General features: G+C 41.2%; 1 protein-coding gene across 9 annotated transcripts in view; it reads left to right on the forward strand.

Moving 5' to 3' along the window:
* The window catches only part of LOC130488791 (protocadherin gamma-A12-like), a 358,724-nt gene that overhangs the window by 143,569 nt on the left and 192,078 nt on the right, over positions 1-23,077 (forward strand). Inside the window, exon 1 of one of the 9 annotated variants that reach the window (XM_056862440.1) lies at positions 6,396-8,816. The exons of 6 other annotated variants lie outside the window; for them this stretch is intronic. In XM_056862440.1, coding sequence (XP_056718418.1) covers positions 6,396-8,816 — 2,421 coding nt within the window. Of the gene's footprint in view, positions 1-6,395; positions 8,817-13,565; positions 15,981-19,976; positions 22,439-23,077 lie in introns of those variants that run through there. 2 more of the 9 variants (XM_056862444.1, XM_056862441.1) reach the window with 2 other exon arrangements.

Consider the following 23,077-nt stretch of genomic DNA (forward strand, 5'->3'; position numbering starts at 1 on the left):
TGACAACTCTCTTCCAACATGAACTTGTTTAAGGGGAAATGTGAACACTTCTAATGCTTGAACACCTTGTGCAAGTCTCCTATGCCTGGTTCACCTTCCATATTAATTATCTGATAACTGCTCCATTTCTTCCTACACTATGTACCTAAGTAATGACTTCCATATGCAGATAAGCCATCACAGATCTTATATCACAAGCAGAACTTGTGTACTGTCTCACACATGTTACTTTTCAGATGAGAGCTCACAAATTAATCATTGTTTTATCAAGTGCTGGCTAAGTAAAATTCAAAAGATGTTCATACAAGTTTCCATCAGGCCTACACTTAACAGAACATTGATGGCATCTACTGTAGTCTAATCTTTTTAAATAGAGAGGCCAGTCACTGACCCAGGAAGCTTATATATATATATATATAGATTGTATCAGAACTGATGATCTTCTTGCATCCATAGAGGATTCCTTACACCAGAGTAAGGAGTCACCACTGTGTGTGTAAAGTGCCATCAAATTGCAGCTGACTTATTGCAACCCATTAGGGTTTTCAAGGCAAGACACTAACAGAGGTGGTTTGCCATTGCCTTCCTCTGCATAATGAGCCTGGTATTCCTTGGTGGTCTCCCATCCAATTACTAACCAGGGCTGACCCAGCTTAGCTTCTGAGATCTGATGAGATCAGGTTAGCCTGGGCCATCCAGGTTAGGGAAAGGAGCCACCACTAGTGGAACAGATATGTTGGATCCAACTTGCAAAGTATTAGCTTTATCACCCATTTGAGCTATAACCCTATATTTTACTACCAGATTTTCATCTTAAGAAATGCCATCATATTGTCATATGCCTTAAGGGTAACCTACTTATTAAGAAAAGTGGACATGGATGTTAACTGTACCATTGCAGATAGCAGGGACAGGATTGCATATTTAAACAGTCTCCTTCCCTCATGAAAAGTGTTCTAGCATACAGTCCTCCCTCAGACATTTGTATTCTACATGCAGGACATTTTAAAAATAATTTTGGGTGACACTTAGATGCAAGATTTGCCCACCTGTATTTAGAGATAGTACAGTCATAGGAGAGCTGTTCCACATACTTTCCTCAGAGTGTAGAATGTGTAGTAATAGTAATGTATAATGACTTCAGAAGTACTTTCAGTTTTCCACAGTAATCTAGCATCCCAGTGTTTAGAATTTGGACTTGTGTGAACTTGGCAAACTTTTGTTGGGTCAGTATCTTAACATTTTCTTCTGGGATGATTTTTCACTGCAGGTCAAGAAAAGAGTTGTACACTGCTTACTTTATAACAGACCTATGCTGTTTTACTGACACCAGCAATTTCCTTAAAATATGTTGCCTTAGGCTTTCCCTAAGGGTTATCCTGATTTCCACTAGGGTTATCAAGCACTCATTCAGTGCACAGATTTTTATGTGTAGGCCTCAGATGACATATGTGGCCCCCAAACCCATTGGCACATATTGTATTTTCAGAGGTGAACTTATCAGTGAATGTAACCTTAGTTTCAAAGCTGCTGTGCAATGTATGAAATTACCATAGAAGTATGTAGAGACACTGCATTAATTTACTACAAAAAGTTGCAAACATTGGAGATCTCTGGCATCAGTTCCTCAGAAACACTGGGTAGAACAGGACAGAAATGTGTTGTTGCTCGTTCTCTATTGCTAATAGTAAACAAAGTTGAGTTGATGCTTTTCCTGTCAACAAAACATGCACGAAAAATTACATATACAGCTATGGTATTAATGAAATCAGAAAAATGTGTGGCATACTCTTCCTGAAATGGATGTCAGGTAAGCATGAAAGAAGTACACAGACTTTCCATGTTTTTTTACTTGGAAGGAAAGAGAACAGTTGAAGTTCTCCTTCTGAGACTCAAGGTGCCGCTGTTGACCAAAGTAGAAATCACACTGGCTGATCCTTCCCAGACTGCAGATCCGGGAACATAGCAGAACAAAGACATATTCAAACGCTTTTGCCGAGAAGAGGTAGCTCCTGCACATTAGACAGACTAGGCAAGAACCAGTATCAAGGTTTGTACATCCTTATAGTGGATTTCTATATTCTGAAGAGAGATTGAAAATCTTCAGTTCATTGGAGTATGCAAAAAAGGGACAAAGCTCATTTCTCACTAAGTCAGATGGACAGCAGGCACAAGGATTCCAGCAGGACAGCAAGAAGGCAAGTACGTCTCCTCTTATTATTGTCTTTAATTAGCAAGACTGCCTCAGAGCAGGTTCAGTATTCCATTCCAGAGGAAATGGAGAAGGGTTCCGTTGTGGGGAATCTTGCCAAAGATTTTGGACTGAAAAATGGGGAACTAGCAAATCGCAATCTGCATGTCCTTGCTCTTGATAAAAAGCAATATTTTGCTATCGATGCAAAAAATGGAAATCTGCATATAAACAACAGGATTGACAGAGAAGAAATGTGTGGGGGAAATGCACTCTGCCATATCAGTTTTGAAGTTATGATTGAAAATCCTATGAATATTTTCCATATAAATGTGGAGATTCAGGACATTAATGATAATGCACCACACTTCTTAAATGGTGATATCAAGTTAGAGGCAAGTGAATCATCCATTCCTGGTGCCACATTTCTTCTTGGGAAAGCTGCAGATCCTGATATTGGGATGAATTCTCTCCAGAATTACCAGCTCAGCCAAAATCACTATTTTGTTCTAGAAGTTAGAGAGGGAGAAGATGGAAGTAAATATGCTGAACTTGTGCTGAATAAACAGTTGGATCGGGAAAGTGAAAGCAGTTTCCATTTAACTCTCCTGGCTGTGGATGGAGGGAAGCCTGCCAAAACTGGGACAGTCAAAATTTTGATAAATGTAATTGATGCCAATGACAACCCACCTGTGTTCACTCAAAAAGTATACAAGGTCAGCTTGAAAGAAAGTACCCCCAAAGGATCTTCAGTGGTACAGGTAAAAGCCACTGACAGAGATGACGTTTCTAATGCCCAGATCATCTATAGTTTTAGTACTATTGATAAAAGTGCTCACCAGAAATTCCATTTGGATCCACACGACGGGACAATCACAGTTATGGAGACACTGGACTATGAGGAAGCAGAGAAATATTCTATAGCAGTAGAAGCAAAAGATGGTGGTGGGTTAGTGGCTCACTGCAATGTTGAAATAAAGATATTAGATGAAAATGACAATTCCCCAGAAATCATTCTTGTCTCATTATCTAGCCCAATAGGTGAAGATTCTGCGTCTGGGACTCTGGTAGCTCTTATCAACGTAAAGGACAGAGATTCGGGAGAAAATGGAAATATCGTTTGTCATGTTCTGAGTAATTTGCCATTTCAAATTGTCTCAACATCCAATAACTACTATAAGTTGCTTACAGATGGCACACTTGACAGGGAAAATACTCCAGAGTATAATATCACAATCACAGCAACAGACAAAGGCAATCCTCCTCTTTCTACACTCAAAACCATTTCATTGCAGATCTCTGATATCAACGATAACCCTCCAGCCTTTGAAAAGTCCTCCTATTCTGTCTATGTTCCAGAAAACAACCCCTCTGGAACATCCATTTTCAGGGTCAAAGCCACTGACCGAGATCTGGATCGCAATGCACGAATCATTTATTGCATCCAAAAGAGCAACATTGAGGATCTGCCTCTCTCCTCTTATGTCTCCATTAATTCTGAGACAGGAATTGTTTATGCGCAGCGATCTTTTGACTATGAACAATTCCGGGAGTTCCAACTTCAAGTAAAGGCCCAAGATGGAGGGTCTCCTCCTCTCAGCAGCAATGTCACAGTGAAAGTGTTTATTGTGGACCAGAATGATAATAGCCCTCAGATTCTCTACCCTTTCAAAGGAATGGAAGGCTCAGCCATGTTTGAGATGATTCCTCGTTCAGCCGAAGCAGATTATCTGGTAACCAAGGTGGTAGCAGTGGATGCTGACTCTGGACACAATGCCTGGCTCTCCTACCATGTGCTTCAGGCCACTGAGCCAGGGCTCTTCACAATTGGACACCACACCGGTGAGATAAGGACATCCCGAACTTTTTTTGAAAGAGATGCTGTGAAGCAGAGGATGGTCGTCTTAGTGAAGGATAATGGACACCCATCGCTATCTGCTACAGTGACACTGAACCTGGTATTTGCTGAGAACTTCCAGGAGGCCCTTCCAGAAATGAAAAACCAGTTCAGCAGTCCTGATTATCAGTCTGATCTGCAGTTCTACCTGGTACTGGCCTTGGCTTTGATCTCATTCTTGTTCCTCTTGACGGTGATTCTGGCCATTCTGATGAAACTTCGACGATCAGGGAATCCCAAGTTCCTACAATGCTTTGGTCCTGTCCCCCATTCAAACAACGGTATCATATTTCCACCCAACTATGAAGAGGGGACATTGCCTTATTCTTATCAGCTTTGCTTATCATCTGAATCCCGGATACAGGAATACGCCTTTCCCACAACCAGTGTTCAAACAGCAGAGAACATTTCTTTTCAGAATCAATCTGAGGCACTTTTGACAGCCAATGAGGGAAATAGCCTTAATTGTGAGATGGATAAATCTGATACGGTAAGTTTATTTTGAGCAGACATTTTGACTGTGATTGTAAATGGCCACTTGTATTGTCATAAGTAAATGAGGTCTCCCTACAGACGCTAGTATATTTTAATTTCTTAGTTTCGTAGTGATCCTGACTAGATTTTGATTTTTTCATTGCCTCAGCCTTACTAAAGGAAGCTTAAGGTTTGAATACCTTAGGGTAATGCTTTTTAATCAGAGAGTATGCCCACCGTAGGTCATGTTTGCTTTGTTTTATTCTTCTTGAATAATACAATTGCTACTAGTAATGGTAATACTAATCTCTGTTAAACCAGTCCAGTAAATCACTCCAGTCCGTGTGTATCTATACCTATATCTATATTTTAACATTTAAGGATGCATGGGTATGCCCTTTTCTTTTGTATGCTATCATTATGAGCCTTTTCATTTTGTCTGTTTTCATTCGTGGTGTTCTCAATCTAAGTGTGGGGGTTTGACATTTTTATGCTACTGATATGCCATTGATATCCAACTGACGCAAACATGACATTAAAATGATGTAAATTTGATGTGGAAAAGTGCTATGAGGATAGAGATTGTGACACAAAAATAAAGCCCCAGGGGCAGGGTTGCCAGCTGGCGGGAGACTGGGGCGTAGAGTTCACCATTGTGTTAACAGCATGATGTAATTTCTGGGGCAAATCTGCAACTCTACCCTAGAGTTTCTGGTGAATCCTAGAGTGTTGTGCCAACTGTGATTTTCAGCTTCTTTTCCCCCATGCCATCAAGCAGCAGTGGGGGTCAAAGGTTGCCTCCAGGAGTTCTTCCACCATAGCAGAGACCTGGCAGGCCTACCTAGGGGCTTTGATTCACATAAGGAAAAAGTGAAAACAACGCAGGGATTTTTGAGGCAGAACAATAAGGCAGTGAAATTCAATCGATTTCCTACTTTTTACAGAGTCATACCAGTGGCCCCACTGTGGAAGCTTCGCGTATTGCAAATGAAGATCTAAGTTTCAAGAAAATGACTTGCCTAAGGAAACCTAGTGAATTCTGGATGATTTGAAAATTTAAGGGAAATAAAAAAGCAATGTAGAACATAAGTCTAAACTGTACCCATCCTATATTGACATAGGAAATGATAGTGCCTTTTCTATTTAAAATTTTGGTCAGGTAATGAGGAAGTGGTTACTCAGACTGAAATCTGCATTTGCCAACTTCAGTGGCAGTCAATGGTGTGGAAAAACACGTGTGGTGACTTTCAGTTGCATTGCAGATTAAGATGTGGGGAGAATTTGGCATGGGTTGCCATTTTTGGTGGCAGACATGTGCTTCTGGTTCACATGTACTTCTGCCTTCACAGTTGATTATCTGGGACTAACAGTGCAATCCTAAACAGGTTCTCTTTTTAAAAAAGGAAAATATTCCCAGCTATTCCACTCAGGGCCAAATACAGGGGGATATTTCTTCCGGAATATAGTCCTTCAGCATCTACCAAACTATAATTCTCTTCTGGTCAGATTTCTGTTTTAACACAAATGAAAAGGCGTCCGTTGCAGTTCTTTTTGTGAGCCTCAGAGTGTCGCTGTTGACCAATATCACAGCTAGATGGAGGAATGAGAGCCATTGATGTTTCCTGCAGCTCATATTGCTTCATCTGTCTTATGCAGACCGGATAACTGCAACACAAAGGCAGAGCAGCATTTCTAAGCCAAGAAAAAAAGTCTTGTGGCTTGTACACATTAAGAAGAAAGACAGTTTATTCTTCCTAAGATTTCCTGCACCTTGAAGAGGATTGGATCTGATTGGAGAAAAAAAGAGAGACAGCTAAATAGTCTGGGATCCAGATGGACAGAGAGCACAAAGGGAATGGCCGGGCACTCGGAAGGCAAGTACTGCTTCTGTCTTTGTTGTCTTTCTGCAGCTGGGCAGCCTCAGAACAGATTCAGTATTCCATTCCGGAAGAGATGCCAAAGGGTTCTCTTGTGGGGAATCTCGCCCAGGATTTGGGTCTGAGTGCCAGAGAACTAGCGCAGCGCAATCTACATGCTGTGTCTGTGGATGATATGCAATATTTCACTATCAGTGCAAAGAATGGAAAACTCTATGTAAATGACAGAATAGACAGGGAAGGGATTTGTGATACAACTACGCTTTGCCTTGTTAATTTTGAGGCAGTGGTTGAAAACCCCCTGAACATTTTCCATATAACTGTAGTGATTGAAGACATTAATGATAATGCACCATATTTTTCAAATGAAAACATAAAGTTGGAAATCAGTGAATCCAGTGCCCTAGGTGTAAGATATGTTCTTGGGAAAGCAGAAGATCCTGACATTGGTATGAATTCTCTCCAGAAATATCAGATCAACCCCAACCAATATTTCACTGTAGAAGTTAGAGAGAGTAAAGATGGGAAGAAATTTGCAGATTTAGTACTGCAGAAACCATTGGATCGTGAAAGGGAACAGTCTTTCCAGTTGACTCTTTTTGCCATAGATGGTGGAGAATCACAAAAAACTGGTACCGCACAGATACTGATTAATGTCAGTGACACTAATGACAATTTCCCCGTCTTCCCTCAAGAACTTTACAAGGCAACTTTGAGGGAAAATGTACCTGTTGGTGCATTTGTGCTCCAAATTGTGGCCTCTGACAATGATGAAGGAACAAATGCCCAGATCACATACCATTTCAGCAACATACCAATGAATGGACAGGAGAAATTCAGCCTGGATCCAATCAATGGCACAATAACTCTAAAAGGGCCATTGGATTTTGAAGAAACCAGAGAATTTACTATGACAGCAGCTGCAAAAGATGGAGGAGGATTAGTCACCCACTGCAACATTGAAATAACAGTTCTGGATGAGAATGACAATTCCCCAGAGGTGTCCATCATATCCCTGTTTAGCCCAGTCCCTGAAGATTCCCTTTCTGGAACATTAATTGCCTTGATCAATGTAAAAGACAAGGATACAGGGGACAATGGAAAGGTTACATGCAGCTTACAAAAGCATTTACCCTTCAAGATTATTCCCTCTTCTAATAATTACTATAAACTGCAGACAGACAGTCCTTTAGACCGAGAAAAACATTCTGAATATAATATTACTATCGTAGCCACTGACGAAGGGACACCTCCACTCTCCACACAGAAAACCATCTCACTACTTATTTCAGATATCAATGACAATGCCCCTTCTTTTGAGAAATCTTCCTACACCATCTATGTGCCAGAAAACAATCCTTCTGGCGTTTCCATTTTCACTGTCAAAGCCTTGGACCCAGACATGGACCATAACTCACGAATCACATATTCCATCCTCCACAGCAACATCAAAGAGCTCCCCATCTCTTCGTATATCTCCATTAACTCTGAGACTGGAGCTCTGTATGCCCAGAGGTCCTTTGACTATGAACAGTTCCGAGAGTTCCAGCTTCAAGTGAAGGCCCAAGATGGTGGTTCTCCCCCTTTCAGCAGCAATATCACTGTGAGGGTGTTCATTCTGGATCGGAATGACAACAGCCCCCAGATCCTGTCCCCTTCTCAAGAAGCCAAGGGCTCAGCCTTGTTTGAGATGATACTTCGCTCGGCTGAAGCAGGATATCTGGTAACAAAGGTGGTGGCCGTGGATGCTGATTCTGGACACAACGCCTGGCTTTCTTACCATGTCATTCAAGCCACTGAACCGGGATTCTTCACTGTTGGTTCTCACACTGGTGAGATCAGGACATCAAGAGCCTTTGTGGAGAAAGATGCTGCAAAACAGAAACTGGTCATTTTGGTGAAGGATAATGGGCAGCCGTGTCTCTCAGCCACTGTGACGGTGAACCTGGTGTTTGCTGAAAACTTCCAGGAAGCTCTTCCAGAAATGAAAAACCAGTCTAGCATCCCTGATTATCAATCTGATCTGCAGTTCTACCTGGTGCTGGCCTTGGCTTTGATGTCATTCTTGTTCCTCTTGACAGTGATTCTGGCCATTCTGATGAAGCTTCGAAAATCAGGGAACCCCAAATTTCTCGAGTGCTTTGCTCCTGTTCCCCATTCAAAGGCTGGTGCCATCTTCCCCCCAAACTTTGAAGATGGGACTTTGCCTTATTCCTACCAGCTGTGTCTGTCCTCAGAATCCAGGAAGAATGAGTTCACTTTTCTGACCCCCAATATTCAGATTGCAGACAATGTTCTTTGCAACAATACAGCTGGTATTCCTATCCTTGCTAATGGAGAAAACAGTTTAAATTCTGAGCTGGAGAATACTGACAAGGTATATATTATTATTTTATGGTTTATTATGGTGGTGATGCAGCTGCTTTATTTGTTTTACTGTGCTGTCTATCAATCTGGAAACTAATGAATATTTGGGGGGGGGCCTTGGTGGTTGTTTTACACTAGAAAACACACATACTACTTCCCAAAGTTTTCCAGCTTTCTTGTTGCCTTTGTGCTCTGTAGTATATCCTCATCAACATATCTCACATTGTTATCAGATTCTGTGTTTTGGAAGGCGCTTTTTAATTAAAAAATATCTGTTAAATAAAATATGGGAAATTGGATATGTACTGCAGCATTTCAAAAGAAGCTATAAAAAAGCATTTTGAGCACGTATTTCAATTGATCTACATCTTATAGATCAATTAGATTATCTACTTTTTGTGTTCATTTTCATAAGAATTACAATATGCATTTTCTCAGATTAATATTGCTATCTCCTAGTTGTCAAATACTATATCTCCTTTATTTTATACGCAAAAAAATGTTGCAGTACTAACAATCTAGCACCAGTCTGCTGAAATAATGGGGTGTCTTGAGTGGTCACATACAATCTACATTCTATGGTAAGGCTTGGATGCGCCAGATATGTCTAGAGCTCAATTCCTCAGAAGAGGACCTTGAGATCCTCCTTTGCTAATTACACCAATAATCTTAAGTAAGATATTTGGACTTCCTTTCTTGCTGTTTGCTTGTGGTGTAGGACACCAATTTGCCAGCTTTTTCTCCACTTTCCTTCTCGCGTTATTGGCTTTTCCAATGAGCTCTTTACCTTCTGTGTTTCTTTATCCATGACATTCAGATATGAAGGGTCGAGTCCATCAACACATATCATTGGACAGGAATGGTACACTGCAAGGCTACTTTTGGCAGAATGGTAGCAGCATGGTAGTCACCATTTTTGTTATTTATTGTAGCACTATTAGCATACAGGCTTTCTATAGAATTTCATAAGCAGGAATAGTCAGGTCCCTGCCCTCACAGTGCTTACAATCTGAGATCAACAATGGAGAAAATAACATAGGGACCAATGTTGAGTAAATGTAGTTACACATATTTAAATTGGATTACTCCTGGGGATAGGGATTACTCATCTAGACATTTGGTATCAATGTAGAATGTCATCTATCAAAAGCCTGGAAAATGAAGTGTGGTGAAATGTCAATACTGGCAGGGCTGTGATATTCCCCATTATGGCTATGCATGGAAGCTGAGTATTGTTCTTGTCTGATTGCATACTTTTAAGAATATACTAAGGGGCTGCAGGGACATAGGAAGAGACCAAATAGGACCAGGTCTTGTTACCATGAAGACATGAAGCTGCCTTATACTGAATCAGGCCCTTGGTCCATCAAAGTCAGTATTGTCTACTCAGAGTGGCAGTGGCTCTCCAAGGATTCAGGTAGAGGTTTTTCACATCACCTACTTACCTAGTCCCTTTAACTAAAGATGCTGGGGATAGAACCTGGAACCTTCTGCATACCAAGCAGATGCTCTACCACTGAGCCACAACCCCTCCCCTGCACCCACATGTGCCAGTTCAGCCATCCTCTTCTTGGTCCATCCACCCTACTTTTTGGACTTCAACCTGAAGTACAGGTTAGTGGAGACTTCATCAATCCTAGGGACCTTCTTCCATGGGTCTTCCAAGTGGAAGAGGGGTGTAGGTATATACTTACAATACCCAGCCCTAAACAGAAGGTTAGGATTGTGCCCTTGATTTATATGCATATCTTTGTTGGAATGAGATATTAGATTCTCTTTTATACTTGCTCAGTTAACCCTATGACGAAAAAATGTGAACTTTTTAAATATGTCTCATTCAAAACTCTCCCAGTTAACTGACACAGGGCTTGTTCTAGCCTTTTCTTTAGTTGCTTTGGCCTTGGAGGTTTGGCCTCAGTAGCCTGCAGCAAAAACTAAGGCATCCCAAAGCTTATTAAGGATGCTTTGGATGCCCTCCAATTTCATGCATGTGTTATTATTGTGTTCCTCATGCGTGTATACATTTAGTGGCTGTAGTAAAATCATATTGTAACTTAGGTGATAAACCTCAGGCTTCCCTTTTAGTGTGTGATGCTCACTGTTGATGACTCTTTTCATGAAAATAGTAATTAATAAGAAGATGTGTGTAGATAGGGAGCTGTCACACCAAAAAAGGCCCATTGATCCATCAAGTCCAATATTGTTATCACCCTTTAATGATGGTGGCTTACGTCTGATACCAAAGTCCTTTTCAGTCCTTCTACCTGCACTCATTTAAATAGAGATGCCCATCCATCTGACCTGTACCCCTGTCGCCATTTTTATGCATCTGCAATGTATCTATTTGTAACTCTAGTAGTGCCTTAGTATGTCATAGTGGTCTTACAGGAGGTTTTGAAAAGGGCTTTATCATGCTTGTGGCATTTCAAGAAGTAGTAGCCTGTTACTGATCATTCATGTCTTTATGTAAACCTGGCCCTATGTTTTAGTGACATCTGGTATATTTATTGCAATCTGGTATATTTATTGCAATTTAGTTTGGTCCAATAGAATTCTACATCACATTTTAAAATGACATCTAGTATATTTATTTCTATTCTGTTTTTGTCTAATAGAAATGTTTTGTAAAAAGTAAACCAGAGGAAATTATTTAATCAACATATGAATATTTAAAGGTGGTTTTTTTCAGTTTATGACTTTTAATGCTGTTTTATTTTATAATGGAATTGCTTGTTGTATTTCAGTTACAGTAATGTTTAGACAAGCAATAAACCTCTTCACATGCATGGGTAGATCGCCTTCCAGTAGATACCTACTTTAAGTTCAAGTTTTTAGTCTTACGTCTGCAGGTCAATTTTCCTCACTCTTGGAATGTCAGGTAGAAAAACTTTAACACTTAACTTAAATGATTCCATTCATTTAACCTGTAAGTTTTTAATAGTGCCGCATTAGATTCTGCTTATACCAGGCTAAACAATAATCTTGAAATCATTTTCTACTTGCTATAACATATGAAAAAATTCTACAACAGCCAAAGTAACCTCCAAATCCACACAGTCATAAGTCTCCCCAATTTTTTCTCCCACTGATGCACCTACCATCCCATCTAGAGATGGAATAATCTACAAATATTTCACATTTGAGAAAAGGGACATTCCAGTAAACAGTGTTCCAGTATATCAGTTTTCCCAGTAGCATGTAAACATAGCCTCTCTGAATACAGCACCTTCTTATAATGACCATTCATTACTTGAGATGGTATAGAATTCAACCTACCAAGCATAAAAGCCTCCTATATCGGGGCACAGTCAAGTGTTTAATGTACAGTTGGGGTAGAAAAACCTGTAATTTCCCTAAAAACAAATAAGGTACTTGATCTAAAGAAGTATGAGTGGAAGAAAAACATTTGGTATTACTGTGCCACAAATACTTGCACAAGGGTTCCACCCAGTGCTATAATAGCTAGGTCCGATTGGAAATGTTTATGTCTCTGCTTGTGCAAGCTCTTATGAAAGCTGAAGAAAATCTTTGGATTGAGTTTCACTTTTTTATGCACCACTTTAGAACAAAGTGTAAAACTGTTCTTCTTTGAGTAGAGGACACCTTGGATCCAACCCACTCCGGAATAGAACATGTGAGTCGGAAGAGTCCATTATAGTTTCTGAAGAATGGACTCCAAAGAAAAAGAACTAGTAAAATATCAGAAGCTTCTCTACTGACTCACAATGACTCACCACTCTTTTGAGCCTTGGCCCTTAGGAACAATAAATTTTGAGATAAGCTAAGGCTGAGTAGTAGAGCATCTGCTTGGCATTCAGACAATCCTGAGTTCAAACCCTGACATCTCAAGTTAAAAAGATGAGATAATCAGTGATATGAAGGACTTCTACCTGAGACCCTGGAGAGCTGCTTCCAGTCAGAGTAGACAAGACTGATCTTGATAGATGAATGGTCTGACTCCATAGAAGGCAGCTTCATGCATTTGTTCAAGAGGCAAAAACTGAATTGAGATATGTCAGGAAGGAGCTGCTGACTTGCATAGTAATACCCATGGCATCTTTAGAGTTTTGCATATGCACTAAGTGATGGACTCTGGGAGGGCACAAAGAAAAGTTATTAATTTCCTTAGATATTTAGTTGTTTATTTCTAGCAGTATGTCTCAGTGACATCATGAATAATACTCTATGGTACTCAGGGAAAATTGGATACAGAAGTTGCATTACATTGCCTCCAACCCTTGTTTCATGCTGGAAATCCCTTGTATTTGTCTTGTGAGCTCCTGTTCATCAGATAGGTGGTAGAAAAACATTGTTTTTTGTGGTCTTTTCTTATTTTTAACAAAATTGTGTTACAGTAGAATCTGAACAAACGCATAGGATAATATAGATATTCCATACATGAAAGCAGTTTGTTCTTCTCTACATACAGCTTCAGATAGAGATAAAAAGCATTCCTTGCAGTTCTATGACTGACACTCAGAGTGTCGCTGTTGGCCAATAAACTTTCATGTAGGAGCTGGGAATCCACTGAATGATGCTTCTAGCTGCTCATTCTCGGACTGCAGAAGAGGAAAACAGAACACAACAGAGACATGCAAGCTTTGGGAAAAGGAAAATATTACAACCTACATAAAGTCAGGAGAATCAAGTGACATTGTTTATGCTTTCTTACTGTGGATCTTGTATTGTGATGGGATTTTGAAACACCTCAGCTGATCGAGATATGCAAGAAGAAGAAAAAATAAACTCAGCAAGAATGATGAATGGCAAACACAAAGAGAACACTGGATCAGTAAGGTTATTGTTCCTCTTATTATTGTCTTTGTTCTGCAAGGCTGCCTCAGAGCAGATTCAGTATTCAATTCCTGAGGAAATGGAGAAAGGGTCCATTGTAGGGAATCTAGCCAAAGATTTAGGACTTAGTCCTGGAGAAATAGCAAGCCGCAATCTGCATGTCCTTTCTCTAGATAAAAAGCAATATTTCTCTATCAGTACAGAAAATGGAAAACTGTATGTAAATGATAGGATAGATAGAGAGGGAATCTGTGGGGAAACTATATTTTGCCTTATTAATTTTGAAGTCATGGTTGAAAATCCCATGAATATTTTCCATGTAACTGTAACAGTGAAGGACATTAATGATAACACACCACATTTCTTAAATGAGGATATCAGGCTAGAACCAAGTGAATCAACTTTGTCAGGTGCCAAGTTTGTTCTCGGGCATGCTGAAGATCCAGATGTTGGAATGAATTCTCTCCAGAATTACCAGCTCATGCCCAATCAATATTTCACACTGGAAACTAGAGAGAGAGAAGATGGGAATAAATATGCAGAATTGGTACTGAGTAAACAGTTGGATCGGGAAAGTGAAAGCAGTTTCCATTTAACCCTTCTGGCTGTGGATGGAGGGAAGCCCGCCAGAACAGGGACAGCCAAAATATGGGTTACTGTCATTGATGCCAATGACAACCCCCCTGTTTTTGCACAAGAAGTGTACAAGGTCAGTTTGACGGAAAATGCCCCCAAAGGATCTTCAGTGGTACAAGTGAAAGCCACTGACAGAGATGAAGGTTCCAATGCCCAGTTAATCTATAGTTTTAGCAACATTGCTGAAAGTGCTCGCAAAATGTTTTTGCTAGGTCCACAAAATGGGACAATTACTGTTATGGAAAACCTGGATTTTGAGGGGAAAGATAAATACACCATAACAGTTGAAGCAAAGGATGGGGGTGGGTTAGTGGCTCACTGCAATGTTGAAATAACGATATTAGATGAGAATGACAATGCCCCTGAAATCGTTCTTGTCTCGTCATCCAGTCCAATACGTGAAGATTCTGCATCTGGGACTCTGGTAGCTCTTATCAACGTAAAGGACAGAGATTCAGGAGAAAATGGAAACATAGTTTGTCATGTACTAAGTAATTTGCCATTTCAAATTGTCTCAACATCCAATAACTACTATAAGTTGCTTACAGATGGTACCCTTGACAGGGAAAATACTCCCGAGTATAGTATTACAATCACAGCCACAGACAAAGGCAATCCTCCTCTTTCTACACTCAAAACCATTTCAGTGCTGATCTCTGATATCAACGATAACCCCCCAGCCTTTGAAAAGCCATCCTATACTGCCTATGTGCCAGAAAACAACCCCTCTGGAGCCTCCATTTTCAGGGTCAAAGCCTCTGACCAGGATCTGGATCGCAATGCCCGAATCATTTACTCTATCCTCAAGAGCAACATTGAGGACCTGCCTCTCTCCTCTTATGTCTCCATTAATTCTGAGACAGGAATTATTTATGCACAGCGCTCCTTTGACTATGAACAATTCAGGGAGTTCCAGCTTCAAGTGGAGGCCCAAGATGGAGGGACTCCTCCTCTCAGCAGCAGTGTCATGGTGAAAGTGTTTATTCTGGACCAGAATGACAACAGCCCTCAGATTCTCTACCCTTCCAAAGGGATGGAAGGCTCAGCCTTGTTTGAGATGATACCTCGTTCAGCTGAGGCAGACTATCTGGTGACCAAGGTGGTAGCAGTGGATGCTGACTCTGGACACAATGCCTGGCTCTCCTACCACCTGCTTCAGGCCACTGAGCCAGGGCTCTTCACAATTGGACACCATACGGGTGAGATCAGGACATCCCGAACTTTTTTGGAAAGAGATGCTGTGAAGCAGAGACTAATTGTCTTGGTGAAGGATAATGGGCACCCATCACTATCTGCTACTGTGACGCTGAACCTGGTGTTTGCTGAGAACTTCCAGGAGGCCCTTCCAGAAATGAAAAACCAGTCCAGCAGCCCTGATTATCAGTCTGATCTGCAGTTCTACCTGGTGCTGGCCTTGGCTTTGATCTCATTCTTGTTCCTCTTGACGGTGATTCTGGCCATTCTGATGAAGCTTCGAAAATCAGGGAATCCAAAATTCCTACAGTGCTTTGGTCCCATCCCCCATTCAAACAACGGTATCATATTTCCACCCAACTATGAAGAGGGGACATTGCCTTATTCTTATCAGCTTTGCTTATCATCTGAATCCCGGATACAGGAATATGCCTTTCCAACAACCAGTGTTCAAACAGCAGAGAACATTTCTTTTCAGAATCAATCTGAGGCACTTTTGACAGCCAATGAGGGAAATAGCCTTAATTGTGAGATGGATAAATCTGTTACGGTAAGTTTATTTTGAGCAGTACCTCATTTACACTGTAGACATTTCAACTGTGATTGGAAATGGCCACTTGTATTGTCATAAGTAAAGGAGTTCTCCCTACAGACAGCTAATATATTTTAACTTCTTAGCTTCCTACAGTGCATTCCTGAGGTGGGAAAGTTCACTGGAGGCGGCATCACCCCGCCGCCAGCGTATGTGCCTTTTTATCATGGAATAGTAGTCAGATTCCAAAGCCCCTGCAGCCCAGTAACCCCCCTCCAGCAAAGTATTGCTGTTTTCTACAGGGGGAAAGCCCCATTTTCTTTGTTATCCTTTAAAAAAGGCTTTTTTAGACCTAGTGGTGGTCAGGGAACCTCTTTGTAAGTGCCGTGGCAGTGCCTCGGCTATGTTGTCCCCAGCTGCCGCAAGGCTCAGGAATAGGCTGCTAGTGACCCTGACTAAATTTGGCAGTTATCATTGTCTCAACTTTACTGAAGGATACTTAAGGTTTCCTCAGAGCTTTGCTTTTTAATTGGAGTTGTTTTAGGAACAAAATGTTTACAAAAATAATATTTCAAGATTGTTCAATCTAATTCAAAATATATTTGGGAGGTGTATGTGTGTATATGTAACATAGGGCCACTTGAATTAGGAGAAAATATGGAATTCAGAACTTTGATCTTGCCTTGTGATGCTTCTGGTAAGAGTGAAAATGAAAGGGTGGTTGATGCTATATGGTTTAATTTTGGCAGCTTATAAGGGGCTAGATTGAAAGATTGTTTAATGATATTAAACAAAATAGTAAACTGGGTGTGAAGAAAAAAGAGTATGCCCAAGGTAGGTCATGTCTGTCTTGTGTGATATCCTTCTTGAATAATACAATTATTTAGTAATTAAATAATAATCTCAATAAGAACAATCCAGTTAATCAGGCCAGTATATATTTATTTATTAACATTTAGGGATGTGTGGGTATGCTCTTTTTCTTTTGTATACTATCTTTTTAATCCTTTTCACCTTGTCCATTTTCATTCTTGGTGTTCACAGTCAGAATGCAGGCATTTGACATTTTTATGCCATTGATATTATATCCAACTGATACAAACATAAAATTAAAAATAGTGTAAATTTAATGTGGAAAATGCTATAAGGAAAGTGAAAATGACACACAGATAAAGCCCCAAGGGTACAGTTGTCAGGTGGCAGAAAACTAGGCATGGGGGCATAGGGGGGGCACCATCATGTTGACAGCATGACCTCAGTTCTGGGGCGAACCTGGAACTCTAACATAGGTCATTTTTCACGGAGGTTTGGCACGGTTTCACCTTTGTTTTGCCCCGCTGCAAATTTTTGATTTTTCATGAATGCTTCGAGTTTTAGCAGAAAAACCATGTCAACTCCACGTCTTCTCAAACCTGTGTTGGTCCGTTCTTTGTGGTTGCTATGCGTTTTTTTTTTTTTTGTTTTTTTTGCTCCATGAAAAATGTTCCTGGGTTTGGACCAGTTGTCCCCGCCCATGGCTGGGAGAGTTTCAAGCCTGGGGGACAGCCTCCCTCCAAGGCAGGACAGATCTCCCTCCTGCAAATCCAAGCCAAAACTCCCGTCACTCTTCTGAAGAGGGGCAGCCAGTCTGCTCTGGGTCTCCCTCCTGCCGGTGCAATCCTGTGTGTGTGTGTGTGTTTTGGGGGGGCATCCTGAGAGCGGCAAATCCAAGCCAAAACTCCAGTCACCCTTCTGAAGAGGGGCAGCCAGTCTGCTCTGGGTCTCCCTCCTGCCGGTGTGATCCTGTGTGTGTGTGTTGGGGGGGGCAACCTGAGAGCGGCATATCCAAGCCAAAACTCCGGTCACCCTTCTGAAGAGGGGCAGCCAGTCTGCTCTGGGTCTCCCTTCTCTATCTGGGTGGAAGTTCCTGGCAATGGATGGCTGGAGCTCTATGGGGGGGGCACAATGATGACCATCTGTCAAAGTCTGGGAAAGGGGGGGTGTGGCCAAGTACGGGGGGGGGGGAACAGGAAGCATGGTAAATAGAAAAGGTATATAAGGAAACCAGAGGGACTGGTGCTTTTTTTGGCTGGGGCTGTGTCCACAGAGGTGAACTGCACTGGGTAATCCGCTGGGCGGAGTTGGGGCGGAGTTGGGGGCGGGCATAAACTATGAGCTTTTCAGAAGTGGACAGACCAAACCGTTGTAGAATACTGCTTGCTTTGTTCCCATGAAAAACCAAAACTACTTCTGGATTGATGGGGATATGAAAACATGAATTTAAATTGCACCCATGAAAAATAAATTTAAATCGCTTTTTTTTTTTTTGCTCCGTGGCAAGAGAGCATCAAAATCTTCCATGAAAAGTGGGCCATAGAGTTTCTGTCAAATCATAGAATGCCACACCAACAGTGGTTTTCAGTCTAACCCCCACCTCACCCTACCAAGTGGCAGTGAGGGTCAAAATCTGCTGCCAGGAGGTCCCTCACCATAGCAGAAACCTGACACCTACCCAGGAGCTTTGATTAACATAAAAAAGTGAAAAGAAAGTGGTGATTTTGAGGCCGAACAGTAAGGCAGTAAAATTCAGTAGAATTCCTACTTTTTACTGTAACAGTGGCCCCTGCTGCGGATGCTTCTTATATAACAAATGAAGGGCGCAGAGTGGTAAACTGCAGTACTACAGTCAAAAGCTCTGCTCAACCTGAGTTAGATCCCAAAGGAAGTCAGTTTCAGGTAGCCGGCTCAAGGTTGACTCAGCCTTGCATCCTTCCAAGGTCAGTAAAATGAGCACCCAGCTTGCAAGGGGTAAAGTGTAGATTACCAGGGAAGGCAATGACAAACCACCCCGTAAACATAGTCTGCCTAGGAAACGTCAAGATGTGGCATCACCCTTTAAGTCAATCTAGTGAGTTCTGGCTGATTTGAACTGAAATTTGAAGAGGAATTTAAAAGTAATGTAGAGCATATGTCTAAGCTGCACCCAACCCATATTGACATAGGAAATGATAGTGCCTTTTCTATTTAAAAATTCAATCAGATACCTCCCCCCCCCCAAAAAAAAAGCATTTTCCCACTCCAATGGCAGTCAGTGGAGTGGAAAACACATGAAGTGTGGTGACTTTGTTGCATTGTGGGTTACAGATGTGGGAATAATTTGACATGGCTGCCATTTTTGGTGGCAGACCTGTGCTTCTGGTTAACATGTTGTTCTATTTCCACTATTGCAGTGCAATGCAAAGCAGGTCGGATGGCACACTAAGTGTACTCAAGCTTCCAAACTTGGAGACCACATTATTTCCCATGTGGGGCTCCTAAATTTCTCTAGTAACATTAAAGGCCTACTGATGCACCACACAGACAGGAGATCTGTGGCTGAGTAACAATTGTTTACATTTGGGAATACAGGTAGAGCTACAGTAAACCATTCTGGAAATAAAGTGGAAATCACAGATATAAATAATAACTTCCCAAATTCCAGCCAAACAAAATGACTGGATGGCTGGATGGCAATGCAGAGATTTCCACACTTTGACGTCCAAGACTTTTATTTAGGTAACAACACTTTTCCTGATTGGAGTAGCAGTAGCAGCTATAAAAATGGGCTGGATAAAGAAAAAGAAGTTAAATATATTTTAAGGAACATATTCCCAGCTATTCCACACAGGACCAAATACAGGGGGATATTTCTTCCTGAATATAGTCCTTCAGTGTTCATTTGTCATCCACCAAAATATAATCCACTTCTGGTCAGATTTGTGTTTTAAAACAAATGAAAAAGCATCCAATGCAGTTCTTCTTGTGAGCCTCAGAGTGTCGCTGTTGACCAATATCACAGCTAGATGAAGGACGGAGAGCTTGTGATGTTTCCTACAGTTCATATTGCTTCATCAGTGCTATGCAGACCAGGGAACTACAACACAAAGGCAGAGCAGCATTTCTAAGCCAAGAAAAAAAGTCTTGTGGCTTGTACACATTAAGAAGAAAGCCAGTTTATTCTTCCTAAGATTTCCTGCACCTTGGAGAGGATTGGATCTGATTGGAGAAAAAAAGAGACAGCTAATTATTCTGGGATCCAGATGGACAGAGAGCACAAAGGGAATGGCCGGGCACTCGGAAGGCAAGTACTGCTTCTGTCTTTGTTGTCTTTCTGCAGCTGGGCTGCCTCAGAGCAGATTCAGTATTCCATACCCGAAGAGATGCCAAAGGGTTCTCTTGTGGGGAATCTCGCCCAGGATTTGGGTCTGAGTGCTAGAGAACTAGCGCAGCGCAATCTACATGCTGTGTCTGTGGATGGTATGCAATATTTCACTATCAGTGCAAAGAATGGAAAACTCTATGTAAATGACAGAATAGACAAGGAAGGGATTTGTGACACGACTACGCTTTGCCTTGTTAATTTTGAGGCAGTGGTTGAAAACCCCCTGAATATTTTCCATATAACTGTAGTGATTGAAGACATTAATGATAATGCACCATTTTTTGCAAATGAAAATATGAAGTTGGAAATCATTGAATCCAGTTTACCAGGCACAAGGTTTCTTCTTGAGAAAGCTGAAGATCCTGACATTGGTACAAATTCTCTCCAGAATTACCAGATCAACCCCAACCAGTACTTCACTGTAGAAGTTAAAGAGAGTAAGGATGGAGAAAAATTTGCAGATTTAGTACTGCAGAAACCATTAGATCGGGAAAGGGAACAGTATTTGCAGTTGACCCTTGTCGCCATAGATGGCGGAGCACCAAGAAAAACTGGTACTGCACAGATACAGATTAATGTCACTGACACTAATGACAATTTCCCCATCTTCTCTCAAGAACTTTACAAGGTAACTTTGAGGGGAAATGTTCCTGTTGGTTCATTTGTGCTCCAGATTGTGGCCTCTGATGATGATGAAGGTGCCAATGCCCAGATCACGTACCAATTCAGGAACATACCAATGAATGCCCAGCAGAAATTCAGCTTGGATCCAGTCAATGGCACAGTAACTCTAAAAGGACCATTGGACTTTGAAGAAACAAAAGAATATAGTATGCGAGTAGCTGCAAAAGATGGAGGAGGACTGGTGAACCACTGCAACATTGAAATAAGGGTTCTTGATGAGAATGACAACTCCCCAGAGGTGACTATCATTTCCCTGTTTAGCCCAGTCCCTGAAGATTCTCTTTCTGGAACATTAATTGCCTTGATCAATGTAAAAGACAAGGATACAGGGGACAATGGAAAAGTTTCATGCAATTTACAAAAGCATTTACCCTTCAAGATTATTCCCTCTTCTAATAATTACTATAAACTGCAGACAGACAGTCCTTTAGACCGAGAAAAACATTCTGACTACAACATTACAATCACAGCCACTGACCAAGGGACACCTCCACTTTCCACAGAGAAAACCATCTCACTATTTATTTCAGATATCAATGACAATTCCCCTGCTTTTGAGAAAATGCCCTATACCTTCTATGTGTCAGAAAATAATCCTTCTGGAACTTCTATATTCAGTGTGAAAGCCTTGGACCCAGATATGGACCAAAACTCACAAATCACATATTCCATTCTCCATAGCAACATCAAAGAGCTCCCCATCTCTTCATATATCTCCATTAACTCTGAGACTGGAGCTCTGTATGCCCAGAGGTCCTTTGACTATGAACAGTTCCAAGAGTTCCAGCTTCAAGTGAAGGCCCAAGATGGTGGTTCTCCCCCTCTTAGCAGCAATGTCACCGTGAGGGTGTTCATTCTGGATCTTAATGACAACAGCCCCCGGATCCTGTCCCCTTCACAAGAAGCCAAGGGCTCGGCCTTGTTTGAGATGGTACCACGTTCGGCTGAGGAAGGGTATCTGGTAACTAAGGTGGTGGCTGTGGATGCTGATTCTGGACACAACGCCTGGCTTTCCTACCATGTCATTCAAGCCACTGAACCAGGATTCTTCACTGTTGGTTACACTGGTGAGATCAGGACATCAAGGGTGTTTTTGGAGAAAGATGCCACAAAACAGAAACTGGTCATTTTGGTGAAGGATAACGGGCAGCCGTCTCTCTCAGCCACTGTGACGCTGAACCTTGTGTTTGCTGAGAACTTCCAGGAGGCCCTTCCCGAAATGAAAAATCAGTCCAGCAGCCCTGACTATCAGTCTGATCTGCAGTTCTACCTGGTGCTGGCCTTGGCTTTGATGTCATTCTTGTTCCTCTTGACGGTGATTCTGGCCATTCTGATGAAGCTTCGAAAATCAGGGAATCCCAAATTTCTCGAGTGCTTTGCTCCTATTCCCCATTCAAATGCTGGTGCCATCTTCCCCCCAAATTTTGAAGATGGGACTTTGCCTTATTCCTACCAGCTATGTCTGTCCTCAGAATCCAGGAAAAATGAGTTCACTTTTCTGACCCCCAATATTCAGATTACAGACAATATTCTTTGCAACAACACATCAGGTGTTCCTATCCTTGGCCATGGAGATAACAGTTTAAATTCTGAGATGGAAAGTACTGACAAGGTATATATTACTATTTTTATTTCACAGTACATTATTTTAGTTATGATATTGATGCAACTGCTTTATTTCTTTGACTTTGCTGTCTATCAATCTGGATACCAGTGGATATGGGGGGGAGATAGGGGTTGTTAGTCGTTTTACACTAGAAAACACACACAGACCACTCTCCATTTTTACCTTTGTGCTCTTTAGTATATCCTTGTTAACATGTCTCACATTGTTGTGTGATTTTGTGTCTTAGAAGCTGCTTTTTAATTAAAAATAACGAACAGAAGTAATCTGAAAGACAGGATATATATTGATGTATTTCAAATGAAGCCATAAAAGATCATTTTGAGCACATATTTCAATGGATCTAAATTTCTAGATGATATACTTTTTGTGTTCATGTTCATAAGAATTACAATATACATTGGGTGGATAGACAATATACATAAGAATTACAATATACATTTGTTTCCAGGTTGTAAAATACTATATCCCCTTTATTTTATACACAAGAAATGTTGGAGTACTAGCAGTCTGGCACTAGTTTGATGAACTAAAGGGGTGTCTTTCAGTGGTCACGCTCAGTCTACATGCTATGATAAGGCTTGTATGCACCAGATACATCTAGAACTCACATCTTCAGAGGAGGGC

Source organism: Euleptes europaea, chromosome 17 (assembly GCF_029931775.1).
Source record: "Euleptes europaea isolate rEulEur1 chromosome 17, rEulEur1.hap1, whole genome shotgun sequence".
Taxonomy (NCBI): domain Eukaryota; kingdom Metazoa; phylum Chordata; class Lepidosauria; order Squamata; family Sphaerodactylidae; genus Euleptes; species Euleptes europaea.